Source organism: Bolinopsis microptera, chromosome 1 (assembly GCF_026151205.1).
Source record: "Bolinopsis microptera isolate Bmic1 chromosome 1, MBARI_Bmic_1.0, whole genome shotgun sequence".
Classification (NCBI taxonomy): domain Eukaryota; kingdom Metazoa; phylum Ctenophora; class Tentaculata; order Lobata; family Bolinopsidae; genus Bolinopsis; species Bolinopsis microptera.
In genome coordinates, this window is record NC_087072.1 from 21,167,075 (window position 1) to 21,182,291 (window position 15,217).

The following is a 15,217-nucleotide window of genomic DNA, read 5'->3' on the forward strand; positions in this document are numbered from 1 at the left end:
GGAGCTTAAATTGAGTTTATTGCACGCGCGGTTGACAAATTATGTGAAAAAACTGTCCTGTCACAAACAATGCGCGTTATAGAGGTGACGTGACCAATGAAATCACGGCATTAAAAACACGTGATAGCGCGCTGGCGAGTGAATTAGTAACTGTTTTGTATATCTGTATGGGGTGGGGCAGCTAAGCAACGTATAAGCTCAACATTTACTGCTCAGAAGTACTGTCTCAGAGTTGAGAGTACTATTTGGTGATAGGTTGGCGTACCTTGATAAGTTTAAGACTTGTGCACGTACTAGGCCTATAGGACACCAGAAACTTGACCAAAAATTTTTCATAAAAGAACACACCAAACCGATATTTAAGCATAATAATATTCTAGCTATACAAAATCTCTATACATACCACAGTTACCTCGAGCTCTACAAGATAATGAAATTCCGTGCTCCAATATCCCTATATGAGGGTTACACATGTTCGTCGAGGAAACCCTGCCTTCTAATCTGTCAGGTAGACCCACCTGACAACCATAACACTAGGTCAACCAAAATTTTTAACATTTTAACCCCAAAGTTCAGAATGACTGACTTTACTACTAGTGCAACGATACTTCGAAACGACAATGGGGGTCACAACGTGATACAAATTGCCCCGACACTGGACACTAAATTAAATAAAATGAGAATATATGAGGGTCACGACGTGATACAAATCCACCTAGGCCTAGCAAACCATGTGCTTTCGTCCCACTGCATGGGTAATGCAATGGGTATGCATTGTATCACGTCGTGACCCCCATCGTCGCGTCGTTTCACTATAGTGTTTTTACGATACAGGGGGAGCCGCGACGACGTCAATCCTTCGCAGTTCGTTTTTCTGCTACTTACCCATTAGTATTATTTTGTATCACGTAGTGACCCCCTTTGTCGCTTCACTAAGTATCGTGGCGAAAGCCACGATACAGCCGCGCCGCGTACTCGGTGCTCGGGCGCGGCAGGTCTACAACGTATGACAAGTATTACTATACTATATAGCGCGCCTATCCCTATTGGTATTGCCTAGGCAGTAGGCACAGCGCTCTTTTCCAGCTTCTTGCATAATATCTAGTCTGCAAACAAAATCTTGCAATATTCTAGCAAGTTATTATTTTTACTAGGTAGTGCGCCATCGATAGTGAGCCTTGTATCACGTGGTGACCCCCACGGTCGCTTCACTATAGCGTCTTCGACGCTACAGGGGGAGCCGCGCACTTCGTGCGCGGCGGGTCATACAACGTATGACAAAGTGAGCCGCGCTAATTTCGGCCAGCACAATTTTCTTCAAACAAATAAACATTAAGTATCCTTCCCGACCTCCGATTGCAACAAAAATTGGTAAGCTTACTCATAGATTTACAAGGAAAGTGTCTGAAAAATTTAAAGCATATCCAACCATCAAACATTATGTTACAGCTCAAAGCAGCGTATTTTGCCCCATTTTGATCACTATATCAACTCCGATATCCACCAAATTTTTCGGACAGTTGTGAAAGCCCTATTGGAAGGTCGTCGCCAATTTTCAGAATGATCTCATTCAAGGCGCTCCTACTAAATCGCTCGCCCAAATTTTAAGAAAATTCTTGTGAAAAGGCCCTTTGGGTGTGAAATTGATCAGAATTGGTGTCTTTTTGGACGCTGATTCCGAATCACCCCCCATGACGTAGGGTAAAATTAAAAATGCTTCCCTGGAGAGTTATGGGCAAAAAACCGTTTTGGTCACGTGACAGGCTAGTAAAACATGAACTCGAGTGTTTAGGGCTCGGGTTAGGGTTAGGGTTGTGGTAAGGGTTATGGATAGCTTCGGGATTATTGTTAGGGTTAGGGTTGGGATTAGGGTTTATGTAAAACCGTTTTGTACGGCTGCAAAACCAAAAAAACCAAAGTCACGTGAAATTTTTGGGCGAGCAATTTAGTAAGAGCCGTTAGGGCCAGGGTTAGGGTTGGGATTAGGGTTTATGTAAAACCGTTTTGTACGGCTGCAAAACCATAAAAACCAAAGTCACGTGAAATTTTTGGGCGAGCGAATTAGTAAAAGCCCATTCAAGGAACCAAAGATATATTTGAATAATACGACAAAAATCAACGAATTTGGTCAAATTACGCGACTTTTACAGCTATTTTTGCTCCAAAATCCGCGCAGCATCAAATATGGCACCTAGGCGAAACTCACTGATCTTCCCAAAAAGGTATGACAAATTTGGTATTGTGAAAATTCTCACAGTCTCTAGAAAACAGCTTGGTACAAAAAATTTTAAAATCCGAGCAAGTTTATTTTTATCGTGCACCCCCTATTTTTACCTTAAGCCCTTTCGCCCTTGCAGTAGCGCACGACCGCCGATTATTTTTATTTCCTTATAAAATATTGATAATGAGCGTGTCACGTCGTACGCGTATGTTGTACGTAAGGACATGTGACATGGTTAAATGAAAGCAAGCTAGGTAATTGGAATTCTGCTACGCTCTCACGACGTGGTAGTTGTACTTGCAACTTGCCATGCAGGTCAATAACCAAAAGGCGAGTTGGACTCGTTGACGGTATTTATTTGGAACAAATATTTAACGAGTATCACTCGTTGACGGTTAAGAAAAGTTACTGGGACGCGCTCAGCCTGTCATTCCGCCGAATCTTTATGTTTTATGTTTATGAACATGATAGCCTGAGGTCCCCAGGTAAAAGAAAAGCTGCAAGCTGGGTTACATAGCTTGCTACTGCTAGTCTATATATTGCTCGCTGCTCTCACGTACATATATTATGTGTATGCGAGAAGCTAAGCTTGAAAAGAGCGCCTCGCATTGGGATTGGCGTGCCAGGTAACGATGAACGGGCTGTGAGGGGTTGGCATCGTCAATCAAGGATTATTTTACTCGTCTGATGTGTCAAATTGGTTAAATAACATATGAATATGTATGACACGCCATTGGTTAACTGTTAATGAAAATTTTAACTATCATTATTAAATCTTGCTAAACATAAAATCATAAAAGGAATGAGGAAGCCCTAGTCATAGTATCCAATCATTGATTGGATCTTTAGTATAAATAACCCTGGCCCTCTTTTAATAGTCTACGTCTTTTGTGCTACGTTCAACGTTTTAACGTAAAGAAAACGTAAAATTCCAGGGACTTCTCAGATCACTAGTTGGTAGTCAATACCGAGTTATCTCTCAAAAGCTTTAAGTGTCAAGTGCAGTGTATCTTCAATCTTTTAGACTCTGCATCTTAAAATGAATGAAGTTGGATGAATACGAAGAGAGAAATTATATTTAACCACCGATCTCTACCGTAGCTTGCACCTGGAAGTTACTATTATTAATCATTGTTAAGTTTGATGAAATCTTCCCAACGTAAATTGAGTTATTGCATTTATATATACCGGAAGAATTGTGCAGCAAATATCAAATTCGTCGAGTTCTATTCAACACTTACCAGCTGCGAGTAAAAATGAAAGTCATAATGAGCTGAAGTTCACATATTATATCCGTCACGTAACAATCACTTTAAGTTATTACTAAATTACTTGAGCGATGTAAGACGCTAAGTCACGTACAACGTAACAATCACTTTAAGTTATTACTAAATTACTTGAGAGATATAAGACGCTAAGTCACGTACAACGTAACAATCACTTTAAGTTATTACTAAATTACTTGAGAGATATAAGACGCTAAGTCGAGGACTGATCTTTTACCGTTCCCAACACCAAAACTGTTCGGATCGACTGCAAATTATTTGAATTACTGAATAGTAAGTAATATAATATTTATACTAGTGTTTAAGCGATACTAATACGTTTAACAATGGATTAGAATTGATCGGATTCCTTTAAACTGACAAAGCAACACCCAGTAACACATTGGTTTTATTTGTAATAGGTTTGGAGTTTGGACGGAAAACGGTCGTGTTTAACTTTAAGAAACTTACAGAACTGAGAAGCTACTATGTGATGCAGGATCACTATTAACCTGAAGTAAGCGTTATTTAAAACTAAGGATTATTTAATCAACTCCCAATCTAAAGTACTCTCGGATAAAATATAAATAAAAGAAAGGATAATTGTACTCATGCTTAATGAATTTGTAGTGAACTTTTAAAACAACAAGATGTTCGACATATAATAATATATCGCTAGTTAATGATATGTGATATTTACAGGATCCGATAACCGAACATTTAACGACGACACCCCTCAATCATCCCAAACATTTTCGAGGCTGTTTATCTGTTATCAGATTTAATGAAATAGTAGTTTTCAAGCGTGAAAACGTTAGATTGTGTGAAAGTGAAACTCACGGGTTTGAGGTTTATAAAATGTAAAATAAATATTTGCTGATTGGTTACAACTTACATAATGAGGTAATGTTGATTCAACATGATTTAGAAAAATAGCACCACTGCAATAACAAGTTACCAGGTATGTAAATAACAAGTTACCATGTATGCAAATAACAAGTTACCAGGTATGCAAATAACAAGTTACCAGGTATGTAAATAACAAGTTACCAGGTATGCAAATAACAAGTTACCAGGTATGTAAATAAGTAATAAAGTAGATGAGGCTAATTGTGGTCCGTGAGAATTTAAACCGAACCCCTCCCGTTAACTAGATCGTTGTTGGACAACTCTTAGAGGACCAGGAAATGTAAAAACCGCGGGGCGGGCAATTTTCCTAAAGACTCATATGTTACTGCAGTGTGGCGTGGTTTATAGTTATTTATCTCATACGAACAGGGCAGAAATACTGCCAGGTTAGTTTAGATGAAAGTTGGTTTTTGGTGAGCTTCTTTTGAGTGGGGATTAACACTAACAGTTCACGAACCGTCCCATTTTTATCAAGATAACCAGTTATTACAATAAATTACTTGTTAGATTAATTAACAATTGAATGAATAGAGCGAATATTCAGAACTACAGGGTGGACCTATCCGGGAGCAGCAATGGAACAGCGGTTAGGGCACGTGTCCTCCACGTGGTAATTTAACTGATGAAGGATATGGTAATCAGTATGTAACGAGGTCGAGAGGAAGTAAACAATCAGTAAAAATACTAAGGAGCATGACGGCAGAGTACTAATCACCATTTCCCAGATTTCTGCAAGAATCACTTTTAGTTTTCCTTTTCACAGCTTTGTAACGCAAGTTATTGGTTTAAGTAGCGCAGGGATGAAGGATGGAAGTGTGGTTTCAGATGGGATCAGCTCAACAAGAACCAGCAGTCTGCTATTCAGTGGATGTGAACCTATAACATTGTACCCAGAGGGTGACGAGAAGTACACGCTGTTCGCTTACCTGGATAGTCTGGCGGAGTGGTACGGGGCTGACAGGGAGACCTACGTCAACCTGCCTACTGAGTATAAGAAACTACGAGACAGGGTTACCTTGGATACCATGATCATAAAGGATGAGTACGGGCAGACAGCTCTCCACATAGCCACTCAGTACTGTTCCGGTTTGTAGTTACTATACATAGAAGATACTTATTGTAAAACGTTTAGTTTAAGAATAGCAACATATAATATCCTAAGATTCTTTACGCATCCAAATCAGTGGCGTAACGAAGGGCCCCGCTGACCCCACTGTGCGGGGGCACCATCTTAGGGGGCGCCAAATAGTCGTTTTAATGTGGGACAATTTAGAAAAACTTAATTACGGTACTAGCAAAACTGCGCGTTTTGCTCTAGAAACACACTTTTTCAGAGATTTTACCAGCGTATCCTCTAAAATCATTTAATTTGTTCAATCTTAAGGAGGGGCGCCAAAAGGGGAGGAGGCATGGCACCAGCAGGGGGGCGCTTTTTCAGCGGGGGCGCCAACAGGCAACGTTACGCCACTGATCCGAATACCCGTCTACTGATTTTGTGATTTGTCAAACCCCCTCCTCCGACCAGTGGACGATGTCTCCTTGTTCCTGGACATGGGTGCGGAAGTTAACGCAACCGACCACCACGGCTACACTGCTCTCTTTTACGCAGCTATAACCAACAACACAGTCACTGCACATACTCTCATCAGTCGTGGGGCGGATCTAACTGCGCGCGGTACCACGTGCAATAGAGGTGCACTTCACATTGCTGCAATGTACGGTAGTGACGACGTGCTCAGGCTCTTACTTGACAAGGTAAACGAGACTACTTTGTTGTGCGGCATTTTGCCTAAAAAGCTAAAAGTAACACGGTGCACATTTCTACGCTGGAGGCACTTTATCGGTGGGTGCCGTGTACAAATTAAAACAGTCTTTGATATAAAAATAATTTTGAGTAATGCAGTAACAGTTACACATCAAACAAGACAACGCATTATTAGGTACACCTATTAGTATTTCTTGGACTGATCAAAACAGGATCCTTTTATATAGCCATTCTTCATTCCTGATATAAAATAACCGGCTTTCAAAAATGTTTCAGGGTTTTCTTTTTCAGATTCCAAAATTTCAAATATCGAAATCGACGACATTGACTGTAAAGAAAATTAGAATTGGTCAAATAAAATATAACGATATTTGAAAAAATCGAAATATTATTATTATATTATTATAAACCATATCTTATATATTTTATTGTGTTTGAAGTGTTCAAAGAGATATCTCAAATTTGGTACATGGAAATTTGCCAACACCTTCTCAGATTATCAGTCTTATACTTATAGACTATAGCCATCTTAATAGTAATATTATCTGGAATATCTGGATAGACAGGTGCCTCAATACAGATCATTGGTACCTCAACTCTGTAAGTGTCTCAAAGACAAAATTACTTTTGCAGCACCACGAAAACGAAAGTACTTTTGAGTCACTGACAGAGTTGACGTACCAATGATCTGTATTGAGGCACCTGTTTATCTCAAGATCCTACCATGCAATTTTCCAGATACAGTAGGATGGCCATAAAACTGATAATCTGAAAAAATGTTGGCGAATTTCTACGATGTTCACAACTAAAGATATTTGACTAACAATTTGATTTCAGGTTTATATCAAATTAAAAGCCCTGATTAGGATTCCGTTTCGTTCAGTTCAAGTAATCTAGGTGCACCCTAATAATACTTTGTCTTGTTTGTTGTGTAACTGTTACTCAGTAACTTGCTGCATTACTCATTGTTATATCAAGAACTTAAGTTCTAATTTTTACACAGTGCACGGCACCGATTGATAAACGATATAAAAATGGTAATTTAATTGATACAACTTTTAAACAATCCAGGGCTGCAAGATAGACGAGCAAGAGTCACTAGGCCTGACTCCCATAGCCCTAGCAGCGTACTACAGAAACTCTAAAACTACTGAGTATCTTCTGTCGGTCGGGGCTGACCCCTTTGTTGCAGACAAGTATGGAATTACAAGTGCCCTCCGGATGGCAAACACCATGCCCACTATGATACGCGATGTGTTCCAAACTCTCGTTTCAGAGGATCTTTACCAAGGTACAGTAAAACCCCGATTTACCTCGGAGTTTGGGGGAAAGGAAACATCCGCGGTAAATCTGGGTTTTGTTTGTTTACATTATACATGTTAAGCCCTATTTGGGGGAAAGGAGATGGCCGCGGTATATCGGGGTTATACTGTAGCTATATTTAACTTTCAGTACCGACAGTTTAATAAGAAACTATTAGTATCATGTTTATAACTTATAAACACACTTTTTAACACTATTATTCGGCGCGATCTTATAAGATCCTATAAGATCGCGCCGAATCATAGTTTAAAAAGTAAGACTACATTTCACCAACTCAGTCCTCCTTACAGATAATATTAATACAATATCCCCATAAAACCTGAAAACCTCTCAGGGGTGCGGTGCTACAATCTTGACAAACTGCTGAACGTGAACGAAGACGTGCACAGCTCCCTCTACCACTTCCTGGTATGGAAAAGGAACATGGGAATAGTGGAGCATCCTGTCTTCAAACAGGTGGGGGACTACTTGAATCTCTAGTTAATTCAGATAATACTGACAAACTTTAGTGATGCCGAATTTTGAACCGACCAAGATCTTGTAGCTTAAGTGCAGTCGCCAATCTACAAACAATGTTTTATTGGATTTATAACTCGAAAAAATGAGTGCATATCCTGGGATAAAATCCTTGAATCGTTACATTCATGTAGTCAATCAGTATAAGAATTTCAAAAAATCTCTGTTAAATTCCATGCAATCCCTGTTTTCCCCCACCAGTTGACGGACGCTAAGTGGCAGCAGTACGGGGCAGGGCCCGCTAAAAGAGATTTCTTCTTCCTGGGAGTGTATCAGATGGTGTGGCTAGGAGTGTACATGTTAGGCAGCCTCCCTGTCCAGGGTTCCCTCTCTGGTCCTCATTACTCCCATAGTACTGTGTACGTAGTGGGCATCCTCATGGTCCTATACAGACTCAGAACTAACTTTTCAGCTCTGTACAGGAGATACACGTATTGTGTGTTTGTTAGAAGACTCGTCGCTGTCACCGAACTGTACGAACAGAATGTAGTTCATCCAAAAGGACAACATCTGATCGATAAGAACATAGATAAGTCTGATCCGATTAGTTTTGTCAATGATTTGAAGAGAGCTCCAACCTTGATAATAGATTTCCTGATAGACTTCTGTTTGCTCCTTTACGTCCCGCTAAAGATATGTTCCTTTTTCTACCCCCAGCTATCCAGAATAGAGAACGTATGCGGAGCCTGTGTAATTATGATACTGTGGGTGAACGGTTTCTATAAACTCCAGATCACTACAAAAATAGGACCCTTCGTTGTGTTCGTGAAGTACGCTCAGTCTGACCTCAAGAAGGTGAGTATGATGTTTTTAGCACTGTTTGCTCCGGCTTTCCTTGTCTTCTACAAGACAATCTACGTGAAGGGTGGACACGATCAAATAGCCATGACAGAGTCTGGTGACAGAGAGAGAAGAGCTGCTAAACCAGGGGGAGGAACCGGGGGAGTGGAAATAGAAGTACAAGATCTGGAGGGTATTAATATCCTCACTACCTTCTTCAGAGTGTTGAGAATGGTTCTGGGAGACTACGACTATGATGATGGTATCATCCGATCTAACCAAGTTTTAATAAGGCCAATATGGTGGATGGTTATCTCCCTGGTGTGGGTGGTTGTTTCAAGTGTCCTAGTCCTCAATCTCTTGATAGCGCTCATGACTGACAGCTACCAGAGGATCTTTGAGACGGCGGAGCTGGTGGCTAGGATACAGAGAGCTCAGTTTATTTGTGACGAGGAAAAAGGAATGTTAAAAGGAACGCTAAGAAATTTGACAAAAACTTTAGCAACCGATCAGCCATTGAAAGAATTCTTCGACCCTGTTTGTGATAGAGATAGGGTTAGTGTGGTGGAGGAACGGATCAAGGGTCTTAATGGCCGCCTCTCTAAGCTGGAGGGGTTGGTTGAAGATAGACTTTCTTCTTTCTTGATGACGAAACTTAGCTTTATCGAGGAAGCGCTCACTGTTTATAATCGCTAATGGGGCTTAATCGGGGTTAATGGCCGCCTTTCTAAGCTGGAGAGGTTGGTTGAAGATAGACTTTTTCTTTCTTGATGACGAAACTTAGCTTTATCGAGGAAGCGCTCACTGTTTATAATCGCTAATTTGAGTCTGATGTCTCTCTCTGCGCTTGTCAGTTAGTCCTCCAGCCATTATCATTTTAACAGTTGTGGGTTTCTCTGATATTATACAAGCTGACACACTGATTTTAAACTATTGCAAAAAGTATACCGAGCAGAGAAACCGTAAACTGGCTGTAAACATTTTAAACGTTCACTTTATATAATCTGAAGCTACAAGTACAACATGTTGATTTCTTTTCAAACGTTTTAATGACTTTTTTACCAAACTTACATCAACACTTTGCTAATTGTTTAAAGTGTGCTTTCAGCGAAAAGATTCCACTTTGGATTTGTTGGTGTGCATGCATGGAAGATGGCTTGGTAATTGAAACATGTGTCATGCTTTTTGCATACAGAGTTTTCAAAACATTGATATTATATTGGATAGTGTATAATTTTTGCTTCTACCTTAGATCTAATGTCCTTATTAATATTATATTAGATTTTCTAGTCTATAACCATTCATTTCTCGGATTGTGTTCAATTATTTCCGATGATAAAGCTGATTTTCATCTTTCAATGCTTATGGCCAACAAGGCAATCAAACTCCTCCCCCCGCCCCCCCCCCCCCCCCCCCCCCCCCCCATTTCTCCTGTTCAAAGTTTAAACACCGCCGCAACCAAACAAATAAGCCTTTTCTAAGACGCCTGGCACATTTACGCTCAGCCTAGGGCTCTATTTCTTTTAGACGTCAAAATAAATAATTATCTGGATTAACTTACCTAATATTTTCTCGCCCTAGTAAAACAGAATATGTGATGTTTAGGCAGTATTTCATGCGAATTCCAGATTTCCGGTTTTTTTTAAAACCTACAGACCAAATATTTAATGTTGCTGACGTGACTTCTTGGCCTATTAGGGTTTCTAGTCCTTTACCAGTCTTGCAAGGGTTTTATTTTTCATAACGCTACTAATATTTTGGATGCAGGTGTGAGGACAACTAATGGCGATAATTTTATGTTTGGTATGGTATATGTTCCGGTATGGTTGCTGCCTTTCTAGACATATTTATTTTCACGTATTTATTTTGACCCAAGTTGTGCACGATATTTTGATATTTCTATTTGATCGAACGTATACCTAACAACCCAAAATTTACAGATGATTTAAACTCAATTTTAACCTTGCGCTTAGTTCTGTTTGTACAGTAAACTGTTGAAACTTAAATTAATGATCGATCATAGCCTTGACTAGTGATAGCATTACGAAAACTAGCCGCACAGTTAAAATGTGGTAGTTTAGTAGACTGTTGTTTGTCCATTCCTAGCTTCAGGAAATACAGGAGCTCAGCATCTACTTCACTACCTATGAGTTACAAACAGCTTACAATTTTTTGGGCACATATTTTGTTTGGTATTTATGTATTTTTTTCGGTGTCTCCCGAGAAATTCTGACAAGTTAATAAAGTGGTGGATGACTGATGTAATTAAGATAATTGCAGCAAGTAATTTGACAGACCTGGTTGTGCACAAGAAGATGTATGGGCGTAACACAGATTATTAGCAGGTGTATTGTATTGGTCAGACAAATGTGCTTTCCGGGATCAGGATGTCTTACAATGCAGTAATTCACCTCACCAGTGTGCACCATTAGCAAGCTGCAACCTTTGTGTACGTTCTCTCGGCTCACAAGCAAATCATGGACACTCGACGTCGTATGTCCATGAAGAAGGTGATTCCTAGATCTATCACTAACTTTAACCAGAAGGACCCAAGATACGCCCTCTTCGCGTACTTTCTTAAGCTAGCCAACAGGTGTGGAGCAAACAAGTTCAACAACAAGATTCTGGAGACAGACCAGGACGAGCTGTACGCTCTGACATGCAAGATAAAACCAGAAGACATCAAGATAAAGGACTTCAACCACCAGACTATCCTCCACCTAGCTGCTCAGTACTGCCGAGGGGAGGATATCTCAATGTTAACCGAGGTCAAGTTTAAAGGACACGTGGAGATTGACGCTGAGGATGAGCTGGGTTATACGCCCCTCATGTACGCGGCTATGGCTAACAATGTGGACACGGCGGAGGTGTTGGTGGAGAAGGAGTGTAATCTGAACACTACTGTAGGGGAGAGTGAGAGGAGTGTTCTGCACGTGGCTGCTATGTTCGGCTGCAAGGAGATGACAAGATTCTTACTACAAAAGGTAGAATAAAAACACCTCGGTGTGCACACTGCACAGTGCACACACGCAATTTGCATTGCTTTTAAAACTTGAAATTCATAACAGACGTTTTTGAGTAATGAGTATTAACTTGATATTATTTGCCCCAGAAGTGCGATATAGACTGCCAGGACAGATTGGGACTAACCCCAGTAGCTCTGGCGGCATACTACCGGCACTCCAACGTTACTTCCTACCTGGTGGCATTAGGAGCCAACGCTTTTGTAGTGGACAGTGCGGGTATAAGTTCCGCTATCAGGATTGCGTACAGTATGCCTGTTGTTATACGAGACGTGTTCGATAAACTCTGTACTGAGGAACTTCTCAAGGGTATCTCATAATTCTGGTTTTAACTGTACAATGATATTATCTGTTTTATCTAACTCCAATGTGAGACTTTCTCGCGACTTAATATAATATTATTTGATGATTAACAAACTTCCTTTCAGGCGAGAGGCACTACAATTTAGAGGATATACTGGCTACTGAAGCGGACATCAAGACCTCTCTATTCCAATTCCTGGTTTGGCAAGGCAATCTAGGGATCGTAGAGCACCCTGTATTTAAGCACCTAACAGAAGCCAAGTGGGTGTTGTACGGAGAGAAACCTACCAAGAAAATGTTCGGATGTCTAGCCATCGTATCCATTATCTGGACAGTTCTGTACATGATAACAGAGACATTAACCACACAGGAGATGAGGTACATCCACTATATCCATCTAGCTGTATACGTAGCAGCGCTGGTGTGTTACTTGCTCCGTCTCAGAGTTAATACCATGCTGATGAGAAGGAGGCATACCTTCTTGATGCATATTCGTAAGGTTATGACTAATATGGACAAGAGTGAGGCCTCTATCATGCATTCCAAAGGACAACATCTGATGCGTGCGGCCAGGGAGGCAGGCACGACCGAGAAGTTGACCTTCATTAATGACATTAAAAAAGCACCCTCTTTGATTACTGATCTCATCATAGACCACATTCTTCTAATTTATCTCATAATCAAGGTGCTATCCAACTTCAATAGCGTTGTTGCTAGCATCGAGAATATTTTCGGAGCTATAGCCATCATCTGCCTCTGGACAAACACCTTTCTCAAGCTGCAGATCACCAAGAAGATCGGCCCCTTCGTTATCTTCATGAAGTACGTGCCCTCGGACATGTGGACAGTCTGCACCATGTTCATCACCCTCTTTATGCCTGCTCTCATCGTGTTCTACAAAACCATATTCACCAAGGACGGCACTAAAGCTCCAATAGAAGAGCTGGAGGAACTAGATGGTAGGGAGAGGAGGGCCGCTGCTAAAGGGGGGAGTGGAGGAGGAGGTGATACTTTCACCGAACTGGATTTTATCGGCACTTTCTTCGCCGTACTGAGGATGGTGCTAGCTGATTACGAGTATGAAGACGGCATGTCCAGGTCAGTACCACCAGCTTGGTGGATGATAATATCTTTGGTATGGATTGTAGTTAGCAGTATCGTGGTCCTCAACCTGATGATTGCTATCATGGCAGACAGTTATACCCGAATCTACGAGAGATCTGAGATAACGTCCCGAGTACGGAGAGCGGAGACAATAGCTGATCTGGAGAAAAGGATGGGGTCGGAGGAACTGACTCAAGCTATTGAGGATATCAAGGCGATCTCCCCGATAAGGATATTGTTTGATCCAGTGTGTGACAGAGATAAGATGGAAATTGTGGATGCTAAAGTTAAAGTTCTTTACAAGAAGATGACCAGATTGGAGCAGACCGTTAACAACAAGCTCTTCATCAACCTCAAGCGCAGACTCGACTTTATCGAGACCAAGGTTAATATTCAGAGTTTCAAGCCGACAACAGCTGCCCCTTTCTTCAGATACAGCTAGATGGAGAGGAACCGGAGATTCTGTTAGTTGCCATAGTTACAAGAAATTCTGTTAGTGTTACTGTTACCATGAATTATGCTTAAGTTAATAAATAAAAGTTGTGATGAGGACGTTGTGAAGTCTACAAGGAAAGGACGCAGTGATATATTCATAGTTGTTAAGTTCGTCGAAGAAATGCGAAAAGTTCGTCCAGTTCGGCACCTTTTAAAAATTCGTGAAAATTCGTGAAAATTCGTTGCGTAAATTTTCTTGGCATATGTTTTGATTTTATAATGAATGGCTTAGGTGCGATCACTATTACACTTGTAAACAAATGATACAGTTAGATAGTTATACATACTTGTATTGAAAAAAAAAAACTAAATCAACAACAGATCATGACTGATGACTAGTACTTCAATATAAACAGAGCTGGTTCACAGATTACAATTAAGCATCAATTATAGCAACAGCTCGCAACTTATCATTGTTATCTAAATAATCTATAGCATATGTGATAAAGTTCGGTTAAAGTTCGTCTATTTCGTTAAAAAATTCGTCCAGTTCGGCACCTTTTTAAAGTTCGTCCAGGACGTCCGTAACAACTATGGATATATTTGATATATTCATGTAGCATGTATGTTAATCTGTTTGTGTGTCCCTGTGTAACAATGTATCTCTAGTTGATATGTTTCAGGAGGCCCTGAAATGAGCCATATTATCGAGAATTTTGTGACAATTCTGTATAGAAATGTCTTTTTCTTTGTTACTACCATGTTACACGCAGCTCATGTGGTGGGATTGCAGCAGAAGTATCTACAATTTTATTTACAGTGACGTATACCTGTAGTGCACTACGAGTGATAGAATTTCATCGCGATAATAATATGTTGTACAAATTTACCGCCACCAGTGAACTGCTCGCATTATTTTATTTAAAACTAGTGAACGCTAAACAGCTCCCTTATTTACCTCATCATAACCTGTATGGAAATTACTGGTGACAAACCGATACAATTAATTAATCCGCTCCAATGCGGTGAGGGAAAGTACATAGGTACCATGTCTTTCCCCCAACTCTTCACACCAATCTTGACGTTTTGGCACGAGTTCCCTCCCGCTGGCCCGACTCAGGAAGACATTATTTATAATTCAGCTCGTGTCATGACTTGCTGATGTCTAAATTTGACACGTTACCAGAGAGAAAGAGAGCGAGAGAGAGAGAGAGAGAGAGAGAGAGAGAGAGAGAGAGAGAGAGAGAGAGAGAGAGAGAGAGAGAGAGAGAGAGAGAGAGAGAGAGAGAGAGAGAGAGAGAGAGAGAGAGAGAGAGAGAGAGAGAGAGAGAGAGAGAGAGAGAGAGAGAGAGAGAGAGACCGGTTGGCAATGAGCCGTAGGGGCAAGAGAGTAGCGGTGACACTGTTCCATGTGATGTGGAACGCTGTACAAGAGTGAGTGTGCCATACCAAATACACACACCACACAACAGCTCTTAGATTTACAATTCAGCAGCTCCAATTAGTGGCTAACAGGTTGGAAGATGGCTGAAAAAGAGCGCCAAGTTAATCAAGGTCCTGACCTCCACTCTTT

At 40.7% G+C, this 15,217-nt stretch overlaps 2 protein-coding genes across 2 annotated transcripts; both read left to right on the forward strand.

Annotated features, from left to right (window-relative positions):
• The first annotated feature begins 5,195 nt into the window (after positions 1-5,195).
• On the forward strand, positions 5,196-9,475 carry LOC134824382 (uncharacterized). Its single transcript, XM_063836316.1, has 5 exons — positions 5,196-5,481; positions 5,921-6,150; positions 7,232-7,451; positions 7,818-7,939; positions 8,201-9,475. Exons 1-5 carry the CDS (start codon positions 5,196-5,198, stop codon positions 9,473-9,475), a joined length of 2,133 nt encoding a protein of 710 aa, XP_063692386.1.
• A 1,699-nt stretch (positions 9,476-11,174) lies between these two features.
• On the forward strand, positions 11,175-13,651 carry LOC134824476 (uncharacterized). Its single transcript, XM_063836411.1, has 3 exons — positions 11,175-11,763; positions 11,892-12,111; positions 12,231-13,651. The coding sequence occupies exons 1-3, from the start codon at positions 11,257-11,259 to the stop codon at positions 13,649-13,651; spliced, it is 2,148 nt and encodes a 715-aa protein (XP_063692481.1). The 5' UTR covers positions 11,175-11,256.
• Positions 13,652-15,217: the final 1,566 nt, after the last annotated feature.

Excerpts from the sequence above, each read along its gene's own strand:
- LOC134824382 (XM_063836316.1), top strand. The coding sequence starts at position 5,196 with ATGAAGGATGGAAGTGTGGTTTCAGATGGGATCAGCTCAACAAGAACC. Across the intron at positions 7,452-7,817 it reads TTCAGAGGATCTTTACCAAG|GGGTGCGGTGCTACAATCTT; the intron begins GTACAGTAAAAC and ends AAAACCTCTCAG. Across the intron at positions 7,940-8,200 it reads AGCATCCTGTCTTCAAACAG|TTGACGGACGCTAAGTGGCA; the intron begins GTGGGGGACTAC and ends TTCCCCCACCAG.
- LOC134824476 (XM_063836411.1), top strand. The coding sequence starts at position 11,257 with ATGGACACTCGACGTCGTATGTCCATGAAGAAGGTGATTCCTAGATCT. Across the intron at positions 11,764-11,891 it reads CAAGATTCTTACTACAAAAG|AAGTGCGATATAGACTGCCA; the intron begins GTAGAATAAAAA and ends TATTTGCCCCAG. Across the intron at positions 12,112-12,230 it reads TACTGAGGAACTTCTCAAGG|GCGAGAGGCACTACAATTTA; the intron begins GTATCTCATAAT and ends ACTTCCTTTCAG.